Raw genomic sequence first — 25,189 nt, 5'->3', positions numbered from 1 at the left:
AAAGATCGCTATAGTTATTTTTAAATGTTATTATTTATTTTAGAGACAGAGGAAGAGAAAAGGATAAAGATATAGAAACATCATCAATCAGTTGCCTTATGCACACTTTCCACTGGGGATTGAGCTGGCAACCCAGGCATGTGCCTGACTGGAAATGGAACCAGCCACCTCTGGGTTCATGGGTCCACACTCAACCATGGAACCACACTGGGTGGGCCCAAAGATCACTTTAAAGTCCTTTGTTTCAAATCATCAATCTCTCTCACCCCTGAATTTCTCAGCCTAAAAATTACATCCAACCCAGAAGTCAGGTGACCTGAATTCATTTCCAGGCTTTGGTAGACAAGTCATTAAATGTTGCCTCTGCCTCACATCCTCAATCTATAAAATGGGCCAATACTCACCATGCCTTTCATGCAGAATGCTGTAACAATAAATGAAACCTTTAAAAGTGCCACTCAGATTCAACTAATATCTTTTGAGGTTTTTACCCTGAGCTAGACACTCTGTTACATTTTTTTTATTTTTTCCCCATTTAATCCTCACAATAACTCAAATAGGTAGACATTACTAGCTATATTCTAAGATGAAAAACTGAGGGTCAGGAAAGTTTATTGACTCTTCTCAGATAGCACAATTAGCCATCGGCAAACCTAGGGCTCAAATTCTAATCTAGTGCTCTTTCTGTCTTATTATTTCTACTTCTATCTTTGTATATTCAAGATGCCCTTACAGTAATAAGATTTTCCAATAAAATGAAACTTTTGGCAACTACCAATAAACTGCATTATAGAAAGCAAAGGGGACTGCAAAGGTCTTTTGCAAATGAGTCTGAAGCAGGCTCTTGAGCACTTACAGCCTAAGGTCAAGTTGCTGTGACACTGAACTTTCTGGGAAGACAAAAATATATACATATGAATATAATCTGGAAAGGAGAAAACTCCAGACTCTTTTCTGAGAGAAACAAGGAGTGTATTAACTTAGGACTGAGGAGGAATAGAGATATATAAGAAGTAAAATATTTGGCTGACAATAGAAGAATCGGAAATGAAAACACCTAAATTACTGAGATAGACGCACATTCTGAGATAGTATCTATCAGGTGAGCAAGTTCACTGCCTACTAAAAATTGCACAGACCAAGATCCCTCAGAACATATTTATAGCTGTTCTGTCACTAAGGAGCCAACATTTGATCTGTTCTTTCCAAAACAGGTTTTAAAAAATTCAAAAGGAAAAAAGACAAGAGCCCTGTAAACAACATCTTCTGCAGCTCCTGTAAACATTGCAGCTACAGCAACTATCAGACAGCTGGTTGCAAAGGCTGAGCAGAGTTTCAGTCTGACAAGAAAAGTCTCCAGGGTGGTGGTTGCAGAAAGGGGGAGCAGCTACTCTCTCTGTTGCTGCGTTGTCATGACCTGAAGAGGGGAAACTACAGCTGACCCACCTGTCTGAACGGAAAACAATATGGTGAGTGCATTCCCTCAGTGGGTATTTATGTCTGTCCTGTACTATGCCCAGGGAAGGCTTGTGGCCAAAGAAGGAAGTGAGACACCTAGGGTCCTAATTCTCTGAGGGGCCCCCAGCTGCTTTTCAACTCCTTTCTAGGGGAAAAAAGTTCTGTCTGTAGGAGACCAGTCCATGGGAGGTAGAGGTCCTATCTAAAGTGGCCCAAAGTCTTAATTAATGATTAATAAAACCCAAATTGGAGTCACCAGAGAATTGCAGTGCCACAATCTCTCATCCAAGATTCAGAAACCCAAAAAGCTCTGAAAATAAAAAGTTCCTTTTTTGTAATTCTTTGACAAGCAAAACCTGACCTGACTTCTTCTGTTGACAAAACCTGGTCTGGATTTATGGGAGCGTGTTACAGGGTGCTGCCCCAAGCTCCTAGGGGGATTATGAAATATTTAGTATATGCACCGTAGTATCTTTTCAGAATCTGAAAAATGTTATGAATTCCTAGCTCCAAGTATTTTGGTAATGGATATGGATCTCTATTCCATGTCCTTATGCATTCTTTTTCTTTCTTATTTTGTTCTAAATACTGGTTAATCCATCTCTTCCACAGTATAATTCAACTAATCTACAGTATCTTAATAAACAGCTATATGTTCACAGAAAATGCTCAGCTTGCCGGACCAGGTATGTTAACTTGCAGGGTCAACCACAAAACTTTGGAAGACCCAAACTGGGCAGGCTGAGCTTAGCACACCAAGAAAATAGCAACCCTGCTAGGAAGCTGGCAAATTAGATATATAGATAGCACCTAGGACAGCCTCACAGGGAAATCACCTAAGAAGTTTTAAAAAATACTGCTTTAAAACTGATCCACTTCACTGACACTAACAACCTTACCTCCAGCAACTACCACATTTAAAATTTTAATTTGTCAGTCTCATACATTAGATTTTTAATTTAAATCCTCGTGAGCTTTAGAAATTCAGCACCAGGAGTTCCTGCACAATTCCAAATTCTCAAAATTTTTGTAGGTGAAAAGCATGCCTAAAACAAACAGAAAACATAATAATGTGTGCTATCCAGTCTCTTTTCTAGTTCTCTCTTGCTGGAATTATTGTATTTCAAACACACTATAAAAGAATGGGCACCTGACAATCACTTCTTCTGAGTGAGAGTCGATGGATAAACTCAGCTAGAAGACATGTATCAAGAGCTGCTCAAGCTCACAGACAGGGCCTCTGGATCACAAAGTGCTCTGCTGTTTTTTAGGGATCTCATAGTGAAATATTTTCTTGTCCTACATGCCAAGCTACTTTGTTCTAAATTTAACACTCTTCAATAGAATGTGAATTACAGATATCCATACTTAAAGAACTACAATTTTTAAACTGTGCTCCAAATGTTATATCTAGTCTCCCATGTGTATTTAGGAAGCAAAGAAAACGGTTGTCTGCTTGGAATTTAGAAATTTAGAGTAGATCAGGAATAATGTCTGACCCAGACCACTGCTGTTTAAATGCAAGTCTTTAGTCCAGAGTTCTGTCACATCTGTCAGAATGTCTGACTTCTTAATCTTGTGTACTTATAGATTTTGGGTAAAAACACACCAAAAATGCATACACATACACACAACACACAACACACACACAACACCCAACACACACACACACACACACACACACACACACACGAAAGAGAGAGATTTAAAATAAAAATAAAATAGAAAAACAGTTGCTACTTCTTGACAAACGAAAAAAGAAGAAAAGACATAACTGCCTGTATTTATGAAAGAAGCAAATAGCATGAAAGGGGGTGGGGAGGAGAAAGGCTGCCCCAAAGAGGCTGACTCAGTGCAGAGACAGTCTTTCCATGCCTTCTGCCTTCCAGAACAGGGTTCTAAGCAGCCAACCTGGCCAGGGTTTAAAATGGAACCTACAACTAGGATATGAAGCAAAAAGATAAGAGCTGAGTCCCTGAGAACTTTGTAGAATTGCCATATTTACTCTGGACTGGCTACCTTTGGACTACTTTTACATGGAAGAATCAATGCTTGTGATTTTATTGTTGTTTGTTTTTTTTGTCACTATGGTTATATTCAGCTCTATTGTAAACCTAACTAACTGAGACTGGCAGAAGGAAAAAATAAATCAATCACAGGATCCATTACTCAGGCCCTTGCTACTTAAAGTGTGGTTCCTGGAAGAGCAGCCTGGGCATGACTTGAGGCTTGTTAATAATGCCAAGGCTCAGGCCCCTCCCAGATCTACTGATTCCAAATCCCCATTTTAACAAGATCCCCAGGTGATTTGGATACACAGTTTGAGAAGTTTGAGTAGCACTGACTTAGATTCAATGCCCTTTGAGAAACTAGACTAAATAGCATGGATTTGAACGACTTGATGGGCAGTATTCTTATATTACCTAGATTTATATCCTGAAGAAAAAAAAGACCCTGAGAAATATGACCTGATTTTGAGATCAGATGTCAAAACATACTTTTTCAAATAACAACTTTAGTTTCAAAATGCACTAAAGAAAAACAAACATTAAGTGTTAGGACTATAGGACAATATAATCCTTAACAGCCATTTGTAAACTTCCCACCACAGGAAAACAAAGACCAGGAAAAACTTGCTGGGCTTCAGGAATCAGACCATCTAAGGAATTAAAACTGTCCTAAAGACTCTTGATCGCACATCCGCATTCCATCCACGTTCTCAGCCCACCAAGTCGGCCCCGGACTACTGAGGACAAGGCCTCCTGCCTATGACTATATATAAGGATGAACCTCCGTCATGGACCCAGTGCCCCTTGGCTTGGTGCTGTGCAGCCCTTCCCTTTGGGTATCCCATCCCCCATCACTTTCCCTAAATAAATTCAATTTTTCTTAAATCACTATCTGAGATGGCTATTAGCCTGCCCACATACCACCATGTTAACCTTTCAATAAGTTTATAAAAAGTAAAAACAAATAAACAAAACCTCAATTTGAGCATTTTAAAGATATAATTCATAATTAAGTAGGGTGGCCCTGACTGGTTTGGCTCAGTGGATAGAGCGTCGGCCTGCGGACGCAAGGGTCCCACGTTCTATTCCGGTCAAGGGCATGTACCTTGGTTGCAGACACATCCCCAGTAGGGGTTGTGCAGGAGGCAGCTGATTGATGTTTCTCTCTCATCGATGTTTCTAACTCTCTATCCCTCTCCCTTCCTCTCTGTAAAAAATCAATAAAATCTATTAAAAATAATAATAATAATAATAATTAAGTAGGGTGCTTTACACATAATGATAAAGCTTTCAGAATCTAAAAACAATAACCCTTTTGGCCATTTATTACACCAAAGCCTTCTTATTCTCATTTTTAAGTTACTAACGACTAGTTCTCTGATAAGTTTGATTATATCCCAACTGCTCAACTGAAATTTTGTTTACCTGTGCAGCATTTAAAAGTGAAAATAATATTTCCAATATATAATTTCAGTCAGGAAAATTTCTCCTCCACTCCCCAAAAGGACTTCCAGTCAGTAATTGAAATTCTTTAAACACACAAGAAGTTTTGAATCATTTAATTTTAATTAATTTTCAAATAGTTTTTCTACAGCCGTCTTTTAGATATAATTTACATACAACAAAATACCCAGATCTTCATTTTACTACCAGATGAGTTTAACAATGATATTCACCCATGTAACCACCATCAAAGCATAGGGGGTCCCATCATCCCAGAAAGTTCCCTCGAGTTGCTCTGCAGTCATTCCCCATCTCCACCTGCCACACAGAGGCAGCCACTTCTACAGCAGATCTCCTTCTTATGTGACCAGAAAATGGAGCCAAAAATGATTTTTGCAGTTTAAAGCTGATAAAATAGCACTGAGAACCATAAAGCTCCTTGTTGCCTGCATGTGCCCTTAATATGTTTTAATCCTCTTTCAAAAGCTTATCTACTGTGGGATAGAAAGGCATGCAAAAGACCTTGAGTTTTGTTCACTTGTGTTGATACAATTTACTAAAACATTGGCTACACTTCAGTAGATTCTTGATCTATTTCCTTTAAGTAGGTTTAAACAGGTTTTAAATGGGTTTTAAACAGGTTTCTTCTTATGGGAGACACTGATTTCAAGTAGTGCCTCCTGCCCTCTAATTTCTGATATCAAAGAGAACTAGAAAGTAGAATGATTTGCAGTTGAAAATACAATTTACTTTTTTTAAAAAACTTTTTATTATGCCAGGTTATTATTTTGAGTTGAAGTGTAGAGTTAATAAGCTAAACATTGTTCCTTCTGTCCTAATCCAACCCATTCAATTAAATATTTGTTCACAGAGAGACCTGTGAGCATTATCCTCCTTCTTAGAATCAATTTACTACATCAATTTTTCAATAGTTTGCTTTTCCCAATTTTAGGAGGTAGCCAATAATCATTTACATAGTCCTTACCAGAAAATTATGAGAAAGGCACTTTTAGGTTTTGGTACACTGAAAATGTAAGATACCACCAATATTAACTGTTTTACTTACAAACCCAAGCAACCAGTCCTGAAGTGTCATATCAAAACAAAATGTATGTGACCATGTACAGTGCAATTCCCAGTTACTCTTAACCAACTCATCCATATCCTAGAGACTCATTTTGTCTAATTACAACCAGTGGTGCCCCAGCATCTGAGGGTCAGAGCTCTGTCCTGGGGTGCATCGCTGCATACTTGGGTGCCAGCTCCTTGATCAGATTTACGTAGTCAGCTTTCTCCGCGCAGGCCCTGCATTCTTCTCCCCAGCTGTACAGGATCTGTTTCAGCTCTGCCACTCGCATCTTCCACAGGTCCACTGATGCTAAGTCTAATTTCTTTTCTAAATGACAAAAAGGAAAAACACAAATTTTAAAAAAACAACTCTGAAACGTTTAGAAAAGCAAAGGGTGTTATTTAACCTGGGTGCTGGCAACCTTATGATCCAAAGTGGAGAACAGTTCCAATTTCTATGGAAATCAAGAACCTAAGGAAAGTGTATACAGTGGGGCCTTGACTTATGAGTGTCCCGACTAACGAGTTTTTTGAGATACCAGCTGTCTCTCAGCCAATTTTTTGCATTGAGTTGACAGAGTAATTTGAGTTTACGAGCTCCTTAACGAGCTCGGTCTCGGAACAAATTAAACTTGTAAGTCAAGGCCCCACTGTATAAAGAGAGCTTCCGGGGTAAGTTGTTCTATCAGACTTTCTCTCCATGGAATTATGCTTGCTTCAAAACGGAGGCTTCAAAAGTGTAGCTTTGCAATACCTGCTACTGCCCCATGCCTTCTCAAGATCAACAATCCTAAAATAACAGCAGCACATTCTAATTGCCACTCCTAAGGTAAAAGAGGGGAACCAATAAAAAGGGATGCCTTTGGGACAAACTGTGTGTGTCCAGCTGAAATCCATAGGTCATAAATAACTAGAAAGTTATGGCTCACTTTCTATGTAAAGCAGGGGTCCTCAAACTACGGCCCATGGGCCACATGCAAATACAAATATTGTATTTGTTCCCATTTTGTTTTTTTTACTTCAATATAAGATATGTGCAGTGTGCATAGGAATTTGTTCATAGTTTTTTTTTAAACTATAGTCCGGCCCTCCCACTGTCTGAGGGACAGTGAACTGGCCCCCTGTTTAAAAAGTTTGAGGACCCCTGATGTAAAGACTAGTGGCCTGGTGCACGGAATTCATGCAGAGGGGCGGGGGTTGGGAGGTTCCCTCAGCCCAGCCTGCACCCTCTCCAATCGGGGACCCCTTGGAGGATGTCCGACCACAATCTGGGATCACTGGCTTGCCTGCCTGCCTGCCTGCCTGATTGTCCCCAACTGCCTCTGCCTGCCTGATCACCCCGAACTGCCCTCTCCTGCCAGCCTGATCTTGCCCCCAACTGCCCTCCCCTGCTATCCTGATCACCCCTAACTGCCTCTGCCTCAGCCCCCACCACCATGGCTTTGTCTGGAAGGAAGCTGGATGTCTGCAAGATGGCCAGTTGACCCGGTCTAATTAGCATATTACCCTTTTATTAGTATAGATAGATTATATAGGCTAGGATTGCTTTAATGGAGGAAAAAAGCCTTTTTCAGCAGGAGGAGATGCTCTTCACAGACAAAAACACATAATCCCTATACCTGGACTGATAGAGAGCCATATGCACTATACTGCCAAAGCGGTCATTAAAATATTGAACCACTTTCTTACACCTTACACCAAACAGCTGTTGCCCTTAAAACCCCTCCTGAGCCCCCACCTTAGTTTCTGCCTTCGCAGTTCACCCAGATTAGACTCTGATTGATCGGTTTCTATGCCAGTCAGCGTCAAAAGCTCTGCCTCTTAGGCAGCCATTGGCTCCTGGCACTTCACCCAGATTTGATTCTGATTGGTCAGTTTCTATGCCAGTCAGCATCTCCGGGCCTATCTCTGGGCCTGATAAAAGAGGCAAGGGCTGATCAACAGCTACCACAGAGGCTGTGGATCAGACCCTGCCTCTCTCTCTGCAGGCCTCTCTATGGGCCTGATCCACAGCCCCCTTGGCAGTAAGTGCTGGGTCGCTGCACCACACCGCCTGCAGACACTGACTTCTAGTGTTCGGTTGAGCCTTGGTTGTTGCAATGTTATGGACCCTGGCTCTTTATATATATATAGATATGTCTTCAGTAAAACAGACATACATTTACAAAGCACTATCAAGTCTTTAAATACAAATATAAAGAAATCCAAACACATGAATATATTTAGGAGCATTTTTATTGATCCTTATTTGTTTTTGCTTAACCTCGCCTGATCCCCCACCCCTACTGGAATTACTAATTTATCACAGCATTCACTTACAGTCCTTTGGGGGATACCCACTTCTCTAATGGTGGTGCTTCAGTGCCAGCCAATCTGGCTTCTAACATTCTTGCCAATAACATTTGTCACCAATATCTAACTCCTTTAGCAAGACTACCATTTCCCTATTTACAGATTGTCTGCAGAGAATGTTAAGACTCAACTACTTCTCTATTGTCAAGCCCCAAAACAGAAAAATAAATTAAGCTTATCTATAATATACTTATGATTATAATTTCCCTATCAGAAAGGAGTAATTTCCCTTAAATTTATACAATGTTTTAAGTCAATTATATCTCAATAAACCTGGAAAAAAATAATAAAAGTTGGATTTTAAAGCCTTGTTTATTTGAAGGGTCAGATACAGATGAAAGGGTCGGCCACCCTTAAATTTTTATAGTGATCCCCATCCTTTTAAGATACAGAACAAGCAAAAATATTTTTTCAGGTCAAAAACTAAATGACACCTTCCTAATTGAAAACATATTCAACTCTACACTTACCTTGATCATAATTTCATGGATGACTTGAAGAATGCCTTTATAAGTAGAAGCATTTATAGCCCAAATTATTAATATCCCACAGCTCAAAGGCCCCTGTTCAATCTCAGTTTTTTTGCCAACAATAAGTAGGGAACAAAAAATAAGGACTAGTGGTCTATTCAAGATAAATGGTTGAAGGAGAAATATACTTTCTGTCAAGTGTCAGTAGTTTCCTTGAGCTTTTCTAAAGAACTTGGAATCTGGTATTAATTTTAAAAATGGGAAACCACTATGACACCCCAAAACTACAAGAAAAAGGTTGATACTCATTTCTTAATAATAAATGATTAATTTTTCTATTATCCAAGGAACCCAGTAACATCTCTGGCACATAATAGAAGATATTCAAAATAAAGTTGTTGAATTAAAGAATCAGCATAGGTTTGTCCCTTTCAAGACTACTGTTTATATGGACTCAGTGATTCCTGCCTCTACTTCATTACTTGAAAGCCCATGAAAAAGGATGCCTGTCCCATAATCACTATCCTGGAATTTAGGGCCTGCCCTTGGCAAATTGAGAGACCTGGGGATTTTTGGTACCTTCCAACCTTAAACCTATTTAAAGCCAGCTATGTAGTTATGGTCCATAGGCATATTACACAGCTATGTTAGAAAATAATTCAGATCTGGGTGCTAATTAGGTAGTTTACAATACTACACTGGTATGCAACATAAAACAATGACTTGAACAAAAGAAACGGGTCTCTACTGGTGGCATTTCAGGTGTTAAGGCTAGGCTAAGGGAGGAATCCCCCCAGCATTTATCACACCTACTCAATCTACCCAAAAAGGCTGGCCCAGATAGAAAGTTTCAGTATAGGAATAGATTTATCTATGTGAACTGTAGAAGGCCAATGATAATGATTTAAATAAGACATCTTTCTTTCCTCACTGTTTATTTTATGCACCCTCAATAAGGACATTTCATCAGCAAAACCTGATTTGAAGTGAATAACCTATTTCCCAAAATGTAAAGCTGGCAGAATAATAGGCAAATCTAAGGGAAACGATACACACACATTTAAAACTTCAAAGTCTTTACATCACCTTTGAATATTTAAATAGATGCAACTTTCCTTAATAGGTTGCCAAGAGCTAAATTACCATGAGTAGTTATTCCCTCAATATTTTGAATTTTTCCTTGACATACACAGTTGACACTGCCTTGATGATATAAGAGCTTAAACTTTCCTATTTGGAATGACACTGATTTACCTACACTGATTATGCCAGTATTTATTTCTCTTACTCCCCCAAAAGATCAAGAGACATTAAGTATCATTCAGCAGCCTAACAACATAATGACAAATGAAGAATTTCTTTCCTTCTAACACTGACTTTTTAGAAAAAATAGCCTGTTTTGAGAATTGGCAATACTTCACACATCCTAGGGAAAAAAAGACTTGACTCCATTATACCATATTTCAGCTCACAGATCTGACTGTCCATCTTCTTGAGCTTCTCACAAATCTTCATTGCAGGCATGTGCACACTCATTGGACGAGTGACTTCACTTAGGATTTTTGTGGCCGCATCTTTTGTTGCTCCTAGATAATAGCACTGATGGAGAATGAAGAGAATTTAGTGGCCCAAAGCAAGTGATACGGTTTTGAAAAGTAAGAAAGAGGTTAACCTAGTTTTCATGGCCCCACTATTAAATTTCAAGCCCTCCTAAGACACCAGAAAACAAATGACCGCATTGCCATGATCATCCTAATTAGAAGTGCCCGACAGTTCACATGATGCTCCAAGGCTTGCTGAGTGTTTTCCTTGTGCCAGGCGCTGCTCTCAGGGCTTTACAGGTATTGACTTATTTAATTATCACAACAATCCTGTGAAGTAACTACTATTATTATCCCCATTTTATACCCAAGCCAACTGAAGGTCACTCAGCTAGCAAGTTGAATAATTTTTTTAAGATCTAGCATTTTCGCTCTACAGTCAGTGCACTTTTTCATGTTATACTGCCTTTAAAGCTACCCAACTTAAGCATTTCACATTTAAAAATATAAAACTTAATGGTACAAATAAATGCTGAGAGTTTTAAATGTGTCAGAGGTGAGCTGTCAGCAATGCAACTTTAACTGGAAATTTAAAATGACAATTTTAGGCAAAAGGAATTGCCCTAAGATTGTTTTTAGTGATGTAAACCAGTTTATTTAAAAAGTCATTTGTGTATACCCAGGAAACACTATGAAAACACCAGTACAAGAAAACTTGGTTGGTTATATATAAATAATAATTTAAAATATTTGGAAAGGTTGAACTCATTGTCTCGGTAAGAAGTAGAAAGTCTATCCATTCTTAACTCAGGACAGTGAATTCTCAATTAGACACTCAATTGTATAATTTTATTAAGAAAACTAGAGGCCTGGTGCACAAAAATTTGTGCACTCGGGGAGAAGGGGGAGTCCCTCAGCCCGGCCTGTGCCCTCTCGCAGTGTGGGACCCCTCGGGAAATAACGACCTGCTGGCTTAGGCCTGCTCCCGGGTGGCAGAGGGCATGCCCAATCCCTAGGTGCAGCCCCTGGTCGGGCTCAGAGCAGGGCCGATTGGGGAGTTGGGGCGCCTTCCCCTGTCATGCACAGAGCAGGGCAGATTGGGAGGTTGCAATGCCACCCTCAGTCACGCTCAGGGTAGGGCCGACGGGGGGGTTGGGGCACCACCCCCTGTCACACTCAAGGCAGGGTCGATGGGGAGGTTGTGGCGCCACCCCCTGTCACACACAGAGCAGGGCCCATCAAGGGGTTGGGGCGCTGCACCCTGTCACGCACAGAGCAGGGCCGATCAGGGGGTTGAGGCGCCACACCCTGTCACACACAGAGCCGCAGGGCAATCAGGGGGTTTGGGCGCTGCCCCTGTCACGCTTATCCCGGTGCCGGGAGGCCTCGTGGCTCCGCTGATCCCGGTGCTGGGAGGCATATTACCCTTTTACTATATAGGATAGAGGCCTGGTGCATGGGTGGGGCTGGCTGGTTTGCCCTGAAGAGTGTCCTGGATCAGGGTGGAGGTCCCCACTGGGGTGCCTGGCCAGCCTGGGTGAGGGGCTGAGGGCTGTTTTCAGGCTGACTGAGCTCCCAACTGCTCCTTTTTTTCTTTCTTTTTTTTTATTCTGGGCCAGCTTTAGCTCTGGCTCCAGCTCTGAGGCCTCTGCTGCTGAAAGAAGGTATCTGGTTTGTTTGTGTTCTATAGTCAAAACAATGTATAACTCCAGCTCTGAGATCCCGGGCTCGCTGAAAGCAGGTTTCTGGGGTTTTGTTTAGCTTCTATATTTGTTACAATGTTTCTTAAACTGCAAACTCAGAGGCCAGCAAGGCAGGCGGGGAACGTTGGAGTCCTCCGTCACTGAAGCAAGCAAGCCTCATGTTAGTTTCAAGCTGCCTGGCTGCCGGCCACCATCTTGGCTGGCAGTTAATTTGCATATCTCGCTGATTAGCCAATGGGAAGGGTAGCGGTTGTACGCCAATTACCATGTTTCTCTTTTATTAGATAGAATATGGGCTTGGTTGTCTGTGGTTTATTCCAAAAGCAAAATAAAATCAGATGTATTCTAGATGAAAATTCATATGACTGCATTTCACTGAATGATCAATTTCTGCTTGCTCTCTACAGTGAACATGCCTGAGGCCAGCATCTAAGCAGGAGGACATCAAGTCCAAGATAAGAAGTGAAAGTATCAGCTTCCCCTCAAGTACAAGGTGAAAATTTACCATACCAGGCGGTTTTCTTTTCCTTTGACGCCCAAGCAAAAGCTGACCAATTCTTTTTCTATGGTGTCCAGAGAAAAGTTAATTCCTCTGGCTATCAAGGAATTGTAGAATCGGTTCAAGAATTCTTCACATACTAGAAAGAACAAAGAAATTATGTATTTATATACAAAATAAATACCACAGCTATGTCCTACTCACCAAATAAAAGTGTAAGTATGATTTAATGCATTGTGACAATGAATTAACACTTTAGGAAGAATGATTTGGGCCTGTAGCCATTAGCTTAGGATTGGGCTTTGAGTAATATAAGTTTATAGAATCAATCAATCCATCTTCAGAACCAAGTTCCACCTGAAATTAGAACATTCCTACAAATTTTGGCTGACCCTAAAAGAAAATACAGCTTTTTATAGAATATAATGCTTTGGACATCTTAGTTTTAGTGATGGGGGTTACATTCAATATTACTTTGTATTAGTTTCAGGTGTACAGCATAGTGGTTAGATAATCATATACTTTAGCAGTGGTCCCCCTGGAATCATACATAGTTATTACAATATTATTAACTAGATTTCCTATGCTATGTTTTATATCCCCATGACTATTTTTAACCACCAACTTGCACTTCTTAATCCCTTCACCTTTTCACCCAGGGCCTCAACCCTCTCCCCGCTGGAAGCCACTAGTCTGTTCTCTGTATCTATGAGTCTGTTGCTCTTTTGTTTGTTCATTTATTTTCTCTTTAAATTCAACATATAAGTGAAATCATATGGTATTTTTCTTTTTCTAACTTATTTCATTTAGTATAATACCCTCTAAATCCATCCATGCTATCGCAAATAGGAAGATATCATCCATTTTTATGGCCAAGTATTATTCCATTTTATATATATACTAACACTTTTTTATTCACTCATCTATTGAAGGGCACTTGGGTTGGTTCCATATCTTGGCTATTATAAATAATGCTGCAATAAACATAAGGGGGCATATATTCTTTCAAATTAGTGTTTTTTATTTCTTTGGATATATATACCTAGAAGTGGCATCACTGGATCCATTTTTAATCTTTTGAGGAAACTCCATACTGTTTTCCATACTGGCTGTGCAAATCTGCATTCTCACCAACAGCATAAGGGTTACCTTTTCTCCATATCCTCACCAACACTTATTGTTTGTTGATTGATTGATGATAGCCATTCTGACAGGTGTAAGGTGATATCTCATTGTGGGATATTTAGCATTTCTCTGCTTAGTAATGTTGAGCATCTTTGCATATGTCTATTAGCCATCTCTATGTTCTCTTTGGAGAAGTGTCTCTACAGGTCCTCTGCCCATTTTTTGATTGGGTTATTTGCTTTTCTGGTGTTGAGTTGTATGAGTTCTTTCTGAATATTGAATATTAACCCCTTTGCAGATGTATAATTGGTAAATTTGTTCTCCTTTCAGTAGGTTGTCTTTTCCTTTTGTTGATGATTTCTTTGTGCAAAACTTTTTAGTTTGATGTAGTCCCATTTGCTTATTTTTTCATTTGTTTCCCTTGCCTGAGGATATATAAAAAAAATATTGCTAAGAGAGGTGTCAGAGATTTTACTGCCTATGTTTTCTTCTAGGAGTTTTATGCTTTTGAGTTTTTACATTTAAGTCTTTAACCCATTTTTACTTTTGTATATGGTGTAAGAAGGTGATCTAGTTTCATTTATTTGCACATATCTGTCCAATTTTCCCAATACCACTATTGAAGAAACAGTTTTTATCCCATTGTATGTTCTTGACTCCTTTGTCAAATAGTAGTTGATCGAACAGGCATGGATTTATTTCTGGACTCTCTTTTCTGTTCCATTGATCTGTATGTCTGTTTTTTTGCCAATACCATGCTGCTTTGACTACTGTGACCTTGTAGTATAGTTTAATATCAGGTAGTGTGATTCCTCCAACTTTGTTCTTCTTTCTCGAGACTTCTGTAGTTATTTGGGGTCTTTGTGGCTCCATATAAATTTTTGGACTATTTGTTCTAGTTCTGTAAAATATGTCATTGGTATTTTAATAGGAATTGCGTTGAACCAATAGATTGCTTTAGGTAGCATGGACATTTAACAATGTTAATTCTTCCTGTCCATGAGCACTGTGTCTGCTTCCATTTATTTGTATCCTCTTCAATTCCTTTCCTCACTGTCTTATAATTCTCCAAGTATAGGTTTTTTACTTTCTTGGATAAATTTATTTCTAGGTATTTATTTCTTTTGATGAAATTGTAAATGGGATTTTCTTAGTCTCCCTTTCTGATAATTCATTATTGGCAAATAAAAATGCAACTGATTTCTAAATATTTATTTTTGTATCTGCTACTTCACTGAATTCATTTATCAGTTTTAGTAGTTTTTTGGTGGAATCTTTAGGGCTCTCTAAATACAATATTATGTCATCTGTAAATAATAACAGTTTTACTTCTTTCTTTACAATTTGGATGCCTTTTATTTCTTCTTCTTGTATGATTGCTCTGGCAAGGACTTCCAGTACTATGTTGAAGAAGAATGGTGAAAGTGGTCATCCCTGCCTTGTTCCTGATCACAGGAGAAATGCTTTTAGTTTTTACCCATTGAATATGATGTTAGCTGTGGGTTTGTCATTTATGTTTGTCATAATGTCATTTATGTTAATATATGTTCCCTCTATTCCCACTTTGCTGAAAGTTGTTTGTTTTTATCATAACTGGGTACTAGATTTTTGTCAAAAGCTTCTTCTGCATCTGTTGATATCATTATAAGATTTTTACCCTTCATTTTATTTATGTTATGTATCACATTAATTGATTTGCTGATGTTGTAACAACCCTGCATGCACAAAATAATCCCTAGTTGATCATGGTGTATGACCTATAATGTATTGCTAGGTTTTTTTGCTAATATTTTGTTGAGGATTTTTACTTCTATGTTCATCAGGAATATTGACCTACAATTTTCTTGCTTTGTAGTGTCTTTATCTGGTTTTAGAATTAAGATAATGTTGGCTTCATAAAATGAATTTGGGAGTTTTCTCTCTACTTGAATTGTTTAGAATAGTTTGAGAAGGGCAGGTGTTACTTCATCTTTGAGTATTTGGTAAAATTCACATGTGAAGCCATTTGGTCCAGCCCTTTTGTTTGTTGTGAGTTTTTGATTACTGCTACAATTTTATTAGTTGCAATCAGTCTGTTCAGACCTTTGTTTTCTTCTTGATTTAGTTTTGAAATGTTATATGTTTTTAGGAATTTGTCTATTTCTTCCAGATTGTCCAATTTGTTAGTATATAGTTATTCACAATATTTTCTTATAATCCTTTGTATTTCTGTGGTGTCAGTTGTTACTTCCCTGCTTTCATTTCTGATTTTATTTATTTGGGTCCTCTCTCTTTTTTTCTTGATGAATCTGGTTAAGGTTTGTCACTCTTATCTTTTCAAAAAACCAGTTCTTGGTTTCATTGATATTTTGAATTGTGTGGGGTTTTTTAGACCCTGTTTTATTTAGTTCTGCTCTATCATTATTATTCCCTTCCTTCTACTCACTTTGGGCTTTGTTTGTTGTTCTTTTCTTAGTTCCCTTAAATGCAAGGTTAGATTGTATGAAATTTTTCTTGTTTCTTGAGATAGGCCTGTAATGCTATGAATTTTCCTCTTGGGACTGCTTTCGCTGTGTTCTGTAGATTTTAAGTTGTTGATTCTTATTTTCATTTGTTTCAAGGTATCTTTTGATTTTTCCCTTGATCTCATTGTTAACCCACTCATTATTTAGTAACTTATTATTCAGCCTCAATGTCTTTATGTGTTTTTCGGATTTTTTTCTTGTGACTGATTTCTAGTCTCATACCATTATGGCCAGAGAAAATGCTAGATATAATTTCAATCTTGTTACATTTATTTAGACTTGTTTTGTGTCCTAACATGTAGTCTAGCTTAGAAATATTCCATGTGTACTTGAAAAAAATGTATATTCTTCTGCTTTGGGGTGAAATGCTCTGAAGATATCAATTAAATCCATCTGATCTAATGTGTCATTTAAGGTGGATGTTTCCTTCTTGATTTTCTATCTAGAAGATCTATCCACTGATGTCAATAGAAGTCTCCTACTATAGTACTCTAAGGGACATCTTAGTTTAAAGCACAGAAAAAACCTGAATGTGATCTTGGATAAAGCCCCTTGGTAATCTGCATAAGTCTATATGTTCCATTATTATGAGCCTGAGGTGAAACCCCAATTTGAACAATTGTATTTGACTAGAGGCCCAGTGCACAAAATTCATGCACATGTAGGTTCCCTAGGCCTGGCCAGCAATCAGGGCTGATCAGAGCCTTCCTTCCCCTGGCTGCCAGCTGCTGGCTGTGGGCTGCTGGCCGGGGCCTTCCTTCATCCCACGCCACCCCCTTGTGATCAATGCATGTCATAGCGAGCTGTTGAACTCCCAGTTGGTCAAACTCTGGAGGGGACAATTTGCATATTAGCCTTTTATTATATAGGACTAGAGACCCAATGCACAAAATTTGTGCAAGTGGCTTGGCCCTCACAGCCCAGCTGCCTCGGCCCTCTGCTTCAGCCTCGCAGCCTCAGCTTCGTCCAGAAGGTTATCCTGCTGTTTGGTCTAATTAGCATATAATTCCTTTATTATATAGGATTATAGTATCAAGAGCCAGTGAATAGATGGCGCTCAAAAGAGGCACAGGCAACAACACCCATAGCCAACATGTGTTGGGCATTTACGGTGCTGGCACTGTTCTAAGCACTTTACATATACTAATTCATTTAAGTCCCAGAACAAAGCTATGATGTAAATACGTTACTATCCTCATTTTACAGATGAAAAAAAAAAAACTGAGCCAAAGAGAGGCCAATTAACTTGCCCAATTAGTGGTAGAGAAGGAATTAGACCCCAGGTGGTGTGACTCGGCCCACAATTATCCATTGGGTTACCCTATAATAGGAGGAGGATGCTTTCCCATGTTACTTTCTAAAATGGGGCATGCAAGTCATGAAGGAAACAGAGGCAAGAAGCCTATGCTGGAAATCAATAGCTCTAATATTAGAAAGAGACTTCCATGGAAATATAGTAAGGAAAATTAGAGAGGATATAGACCCTTGGTTCTCTCCATCCTTCCTCTTAATTCATAGTATTAATTAAAATTGGGTAATATGTTCTGTCCCCCAGGCCCCAATAATCATGTATTCTCTGTCTATAAATGGGGCAAGATCTATAAATCACTCTTATGCACAAACTAGACACTTAAAAGTCATTTAAACTATGTTCATTTGATACATTAATTTACTCAATGAATAAATATTTACTGAGCACTTTCTATGTGCGAAGCACTGTAGGATAATTACTAAATGATGCACTTCAGAAAGGAGGAGACAAAAACTCAGAACTCCACTTACACATATTTTGGATCTTCTCAATCTGTTCTCATAACTCTTAATCTTTCTTTCTTATTTTCCATTCTTTTGTTGCTGTGTGCTGCATTATGTAGAATTCTTATGACAGGCAACAACACCCATAGCCAACTTCTAGTTCTTTGGTACTCAGACTGTGGTTCTTGGTTTAATACCATTAGCATCACCTGGGAGTTAGTTAGAAATGAAGACTCTCTGGCCTCATCTTAGATCAGCTTTAATGTGCATATTAATAACCTAGAGACTTGTTAAAGTTTGGATTCTAATGTATAGGTCTGGAATAGGACCCAAGATTCTGCATTTCCAACCAGTTACTAAGAGATGCCAGCACTGCTGATATGAAGAACACGCTTTGAGGAATCAAGTTCTATTTAACCTATTCCATTATTAGCTGTCTATATTTTACTATTAAATCCACTCACTAAGTTTTTTAAAATTTTTATTTCTAGAAGTTCTCTTTCTTTTTTCAAATATGCTAGGTCAATTCCTATAGTTTCCTATTCCCTGCAGATATTTTCAAGTTGAGATATATATATATATATATACACACACACACACACACACACACACACACACACACACGATTGTTTTATCATCTGTTCATGACCGTGTTTCTTTTTGTTGTTGTTGTTCTATGATTCTTGCTCCTGGAACCTTGTTTCTTTGTGTGCTTGGTTATTTTGTACTGCATGATACCCATAGTCCTTGGAACATATTTGTGGAGATTATGTGAGACCTAAAATAAAGATGCCGTATTTCCATAAAGGATTTGTGTTTGTATTTATCAGGCCTAACTGGGACTTCATTAAACTAAGTAAATACTTTGAAGTTTTTTCGAGAATTGATGTGAATTTTGACTGCAAATTCAAGTGAGGGACATCTTGTGGTTAAAATCTCTCAGAGATGTTTTCTTTTTCCTTTTCTTCTACCCTGCTCAACATCAAGGAAAATTTCCTTATGGTCTTTTATGAGTAAGGATGGGTTAGGTTTACTACTTATTCATCCTTACTTTGAGGAAGAAATCCTTTGGAGAACCCAGGTTAATGTGAAAGAGTTCTAGTAGATAGATTTGCCACTTAAAACAAGTCTCCTATATCCCTCACACCAAAGGTCACCTTTACACTGACTGGCCAATGTCCTCAAGGCAAAATGACTGTAAGCTCAATTTCTCTCTCAGAATTGCTGCTTTCCTTTCCACTTTGTTCTATTCAGCCTATCTTGCCAGCTCTTTGGTTCTTTTATGATATTTTTATTTTTTTCACCAGCATTTGTAGTACCACCTAGTCAGAGGATTGCTATAAACTGACCCATATTCAAAATTCTAACCAGCATGATTTTTTTCATACTCACCCAAGGATATGCTTATTGACTTTAGAGAGAGGAAGAGAGAGAAAAAATCCAAGAGAGAAACATCAATAGTTGTCTTCTATACACAACCTGACTGGGAATTGAAGCTGCAAACTTTTGGTGCTCAGGCTCTGATGTCAGCCTCCCTGGGTCCAAATTCTGGCTATACTACCTACTACCTGTGGGACCTTGGACCTTTAAAGCATTGCTAATTCATCTGTCAATCTAATCGCCATCCTTTTGAAGGTCATCAGTCTTTTTTCTCTAACTGTGGTTAAGATTTTCTTTTCTTTTTTTTCCAATTCCTTTATTATATGATTAGAGGCCTGGTGCATGAAATTCATGCACGGGGGCGGAGGGGGCGGGGGGAAGAGGCCCTCAGCCCGGCCTGAACCCTCTCCAATCTGGGACACCTCAGGAGATGTCCGACTGCAGGTTTAGGTCCGATCCCCCAGGCCTGATCACCCCTAACTGCCTCTGCCTGCTGGCCTGATCACCCCTAACTGCTCCCTGCCGCCAGCCTGATTGCTCCCTAACTGCCCCCCCCCGCCCCCCGCTGGTCTAATCACCCAATGGCCCCCCTGCTGACCTGATCACCCCCTAACTACCCCCCCCCCAGCCTGATCGCTCCTAACTACCCTCCCCCGCTGGCCTGATTGCCCCTAACCGCCTCTGCCTCGGACCCCGCCACTGTGGCTTTGTCCAGAAGGATGTCCGGAAAATATCTGGTCTAATTAGCATATTACCCTTTTATTAGAATAGATACTAGCCATATAATTTTATTTCTTTGGTTTGGAGCATATTGGACTTTCCAATCTGTGGATTGATGACATTCATGAATTTGGAAAATTGAGCTATCCTCCTCTTCTTCTGGAAGTCCAGTTAACCTATGTTGGAATTCTTTTGTATCCTCATTGTACTTTCATCTTCCTTTCATAAATTTTCTTAAATCTCAAAGATTCCTTCTTAATTACTTCAGTCTTCTAACTCATTCTTTTCTCAGCTGCTTAATCTACTGTTAACCCCATTAATTTCTATTTGTAGAAGTTTGTTTTTTTCTTCCAAATATGGTTGGACTTTTATTAATTGCCTCCTGCCTTTATTTATATCTTCAATTCTTTCCTTTGTTTCTTTAAACATGATATACCTTTTATATTCTACTAGAGGCCCAAAGCACGAAATTCATGCAAGGGGCTCAGCCCTCACAGCCCTGGCTTCGTCCAGAAGGTCATTCAGCTGTCCAGTATCATTAGCACATTACACTTTTATTATAGATCCCTAGTAATTCCAATACCCGAAGCCTTTTCTGGTGTGCTTCTTCTGTCTCTTGTCTCAACCGGCTATCACTTATGGTGCTTTTCTTCTCCATGGGTTTGTCATTTTTCTGAATATAAGCTTTATTTCTTGGAACTTCGGCTGTGGGAATTCTTTGAGGACTAGGTGGAAGGTGAATTCCTATAGGTAAGACTGGCATTTGTTGATGTTTGCTTGGAATCCCTTTATATTAAATGATCAATTTGCAATGTTTTGAACCATCCATATTATATGAATTTGGGCTTCAGCCTATATGTGGATTAGCTTGTGATTATTAATTATCTGGAGATATTTTTGTTTCCCCTGTTAATCCTTAAACAATTCAAGTAATACAATTCCTTTTTAGTTTGAAGATGGTAGTAGAGTTGTTCTTACACACACACACACACACACACACACACACACACACACACACACCCTTACCTTTCATAATGAAGGTCTAGTTCTTTGGAGTTCCTAATTAATTAGGGAGGGGGAAGGGAAAGAACCTAGTATTACACTTCTAACTTGGGAGAGTCCTCACTTTGTCTTTTATTCTCTTCAATGTACCCAAAGCCATGAAAACCTAAGTTCAGATTGCTGTGCAGCAAATGCTCTCAAGGCAAAAGTCAACTTCAAGACTCCTTTAACTGGATCCCACTGAGGATTAATGACAACATATATGCATACCTTTGTTCAGAACAATTACTGAGCACTAGGAGAACTATACTAGATACAGTGGGGAAAATATAGAAGCACAGACCTGGGGGAAAGTGGGAGACCACTAAAAGATATTAAATAAGGGAGTAACATGGTAACACTGCTATAGACTAGAGTAGAGGAAGAAAGGTGGCAAGAAGGATGCTGCTGTGGCAAAAGGAAGATAAAAATGGTGAATATCTTTAACAAGGCAATGGAGCTGGGGAAGGAGAAAGGACACAACCAGAAGGTAGAATAAATAGAGATAGTGACTGATGGACATAGGGGATCAGGGAGGAAGAAAAGTCTAGTCTAGTTTACCAGGTAGATACTGTCACCATAAGCATAACAGGTTTTGGAGACTAAGAAGGGAGGAGATGATGACTTTGGTTTGTGACTCTGTTGAGTTTGAGATATAAGATATCTAAGTGGGGATATCCAGTAGTCAATTGGATGCAAGTTCTGGGACTCTCAAAAGGAGTAGGATTAGATATAAATATTTGGGATTAATCAGACTATAGTTAGGTGGATTCTGATTGTATAGGAGACCAAAGACAGAACTCTGGAAAATTCTAATACTGAAGACCTGGCTAGAGAATCAGAAAGATACCATGAACAAGTGGGCACAGAGACAGGAAGCAAAGGCAAGAAAAAAGCATACAGTATCAACGCCATCAAGAGAAGGAAGTTTCTGGAAGAGAAAGAAGTCAGTGGTGTCTCATGCCACAGAGAAGTGAAGATAAGAATGAAAGTCTGCCTGACTGGTTTGGCTCAGTGGATAGAGCGTCGGCCTGTGGACACAAGGGTCCCAGGTTTGATTCCGGTCAAGGGCATGTGCCTTGGTTGCGGGCACATCCCCAGTGGGGGGTGTGCAGGAGGCAGCTGATCGATGTTTCTCTCTCATCAATGTTTCTAACTCTCTATCCCTCTCCCTTCCTCTCTGTAAAAAAATCAATAAAATATATTTTTTTTAAAAAAAAAGAATGAAAGTTTACTCCTTGGGCTTATTTCACCATAAATTGCCTAACAAATAACTTAAGTTTCTGGCATGTATTTATTGCTATAACCAGATAACCATACTATTTTATTTGTTGTGGGCTTTTTTTTTTAATTAAAATAGTCCCATAAGCAAATCTATAATTATTTCAAAATAAAAGTTTTTTTAAAAGTCTCATAATACAATGCTTTTATTTTCTTATTTCTTTTCTTTTCTTTTTTCTTTTTTTTTTTTTTTACCATGGCTGTATCATAATATGATGTGTTTAATAAGATCTGAAAATTTTTACATTTTTCCAGTAAGCCTCAAATGACCTAACTAGTGCAGGGGTCAGAAACGTAAATAATCTCAGGGTTCATGCAAGTAAAATGAATGGGTGAAAGAAATCCGAGTAGGAAAAACAGAAACAAAACCTGGAGAACACATGTCCTTTTTAAAAAGAGCAGCCACAGCCAATTCCTACTACTTGGACATACGGGCTAGTCTTAACAGGTCACCTGAATTTTAAGAAAAGGCAGAAATCTGAATTTTTAAATATGAAGTCTTCCAATTGAAAAAGTAACCAATTGATTTAAATGTTTTTTAAAACGTTTTGCGAACTTAACATTTCAATAGGTCCAGGTGGTTCATGGACTGATCAGTATTTTACCTTTGTCTTATAGTATGCATATAGCATTTTAATCTTATACCTTGAGGGAGATTTAAATGGTTAGTAATACTCATATGCAGTAAGAGAGCCAAATCTACAATCTATTTCTTAATTTTAAAACTAGTACTTCCTTTGCTGTAATTCTGTAACTTCTTTATCTAACAAAGGAAATACACACCCAGGTTAGACATTCAAGTTAATAATCACAATATGCTATAGTAAATTCAGGAAAGATGGCATAAGCTTCACATATAATTAATCCAGATGCTCTGGCTCTTCTGAAATGTTTTTAGGTAGAAGCTCCAGAAAATAAATTACTGGTGACTAATCAATTGTTTATGCCTCACAAATTCTGCATTAAATGTGTAGGACAAAATTATAACTTAGCTAAGTATCTACATAAAGTTTTTAAAAAGTACACCGTGTAGACATTTTTAATTTCTGGAGATAAGTTTAATTATTGCAGGGCTAACAGAAAATTTGGCTTCAATTCTGAGGCCTTATTTAGTTGTAATATAGACTATGTGTACCCATTCATTCAACATATACTGTGTATTTACAATTTCCTGTTACGTAATTATAGATTGCAAGCTAACAGAAGGGTGAGGATATACATTTAAATTATTTCAATGAATGGATCGTGGAGGTATTGCAGGAGAAATAAACTAGTGTAGCTTTTATCTTGGCCCTCTGAAGGAGGTATTATCACAATGATTTCTGCCAGAACCAAGTTAAGTCCACCACAGAGCCAGAGGGTACGTGTTCTGACTTTAAGTCCGCAGCTGAGATTCTATGAACGGAAAAGGAATCGTTCTTCTGTATTTCTCCTCTAAGAAGTTAATATACTCCTTTGTAAAGCAACTTTTCCCTGTAGTCATAACAAAACAAACGTTATGTCCTCATAGCCCTTAGTTAAGCCACCTCAACTCAATTACAACCTGTCGTGTTTTATTTTCCACTGGGGAGCTGCAAACTAATTTGAACTTAAAAGACATCGCCTGCGCAAGGAGAAGCAAATGTCGCCGGTTAGGAGCAGCTGAATCAGTTCGGCACCTTGGTCGTCTGAATCCAGCCGCACAAAATCGAACCCAGATCCAAGCCCACCAGCCTAGACCACGCAGTCTGTCATACGGTGCCGGGCCCGGCTCTCACTTTTGCCTGGGCACGGGCGCAGGGGCTCGGAAACGAGACGCGGCCCGCGTTTTCGGAGTGGAAGATTATTTACAGCCACGGCCCAAAGAAGCCAAAGCCAACAACGGGCCGGTGCAGCGCGGTGCCACCGCCATGCAAGCAGGTCTCACACCGCTCACCTTCACAGTCGGCCCCCGGGCGCCCCCCGGCCTCCTGGCCCAGCGCCGGCGCCGGGTTAGAGACCCAGAGCCCGGCGCAGAAGGCCAGCCAGACGGCTGGGCTCGCGCACCGCATGCCGAGCCTGCAGCTCCAGACGCCCAGGCCAGCAGCACCGACCGCGGGCCGCGACGCAAGCGTGAGGCTGCGCCGGAAGCTGGGGAGCGCAGAGAGCCCGGAGTTGCTGGGACTAAATGACGCAACTCACTCAACCCACCCTCGCCCAACTTGCCATTGGCTCTCAGCGAAGGGGCAAAACACCCGGCGGGAAGGAGCCCTTTCCTTTTTATAGAAAAACCCTGATTTGCGCGTGCGCACTACAGCACACGCCGTGCGGCTTCTGCGGGGCAGGTGGGGACGCAGGAAAGCTATTCGTCGACTGCCGTGCAAGAGGCGGGACCTTCACGCTGATTGGCGACAACGCGGGAGGCCGCGGCGTTCGGACCGACGCAGTGGGCGGGCAGGAACGTGGAGTCTCCGCGGTGCCTGATGGGGCTGTCGGGAGCCGGAGACCTGTAGTCGGCGGGGGACCGCTCTGCTGCTGCCGCCTTCTCTGCCGCCTCATGGCGGCCATCGGAGTTCACCTGGGCTGCACTTCAGCCTGCGTGGCCGTCTATAAGGTGAGGGAGTGGGGGGCTGGGCTGTGGGCCCGGTGTCAGCCACCCGTTGTCCGAGTGCGTGTCCAGGTCTCCGGTCACCTGCGGCGTGGAACTGCGTATCGCTGGCCGAGGAACGGCGCGCGGCGAGGCTTTACTGCGGGGAAGTTTCCAAGCAAAGGGCCGGCCTCATCGCCGGCGGCTCCGGAAAGCCAGCCGCGGCCTGGAGGGAGGGGCGTGACGACGCCGGCGCGCGGGGTCCGGGGGCGTCAGGCCGCAGGAGGCCGGGAGG

The 25,189-nt window shown here is 40.1% G+C and overlaps 2 protein-coding genes across 3 annotated transcripts in view; one reads left to right on the top strand and one right to left on the bottom strand.

Annotated features, from left to right (window-relative positions):
- Nucleotides 1–5,018: 5,018 nt before the first annotated feature.
- On the bottom strand, nt 5,019–24,379 carry CDNF (cerebral dopamine neurotrophic factor; the record flags this gene model as incomplete). Its single annotated transcript, XM_081096592.1, has 4 exons — nt 5,019–6,306; nt 10,258–10,399; nt 12,555–12,682; nt 24,265–24,379. 4 exons carry the CDS (start codon nt 24,377–24,379, stop codon nt 6,128–6,130), a joined length of 564 nt encoding a protein of 187 aa, XP_080952718.1. The 3' UTR covers nt 5,019–6,127.
- The window catches only part of HSPA14 (heat shock protein family A (Hsp70) member 14), a 60,429-nt gene continuing 57,788 nt past the window's right edge, over nt 22,549–25,189 (top strand). For both annotated transcript variants that reach the window (XR_013996279.1, XM_081096570.1), the window contains exon 1: nt 22,549–24,921. Coding sequence is in view for 1 of the 2 variants with exons in the window: in XM_081096570.1 (XP_080952696.1) it covers nt 24,496–24,921 (426 nt within the window). In the remaining variant the exon portion in view is untranslated. The remainder of the gene's footprint in view (nt 24,922–25,189) is intronic.

Source organism: Myotis nattereri (genome assembly GCF_964212035.1).
Source record: "Myotis nattereri genome assembly, chromosome: 1".
Classification (NCBI taxonomy): Eukaryota; Metazoa; Chordata; class Mammalia; order Chiroptera; family Vespertilionidae; genus Myotis; species Myotis nattereri.
The sequence above is the reverse complement of the archived record's forward strand: the minus strand, read 5'-3'. Positions and strand labels throughout refer to the sequence as shown.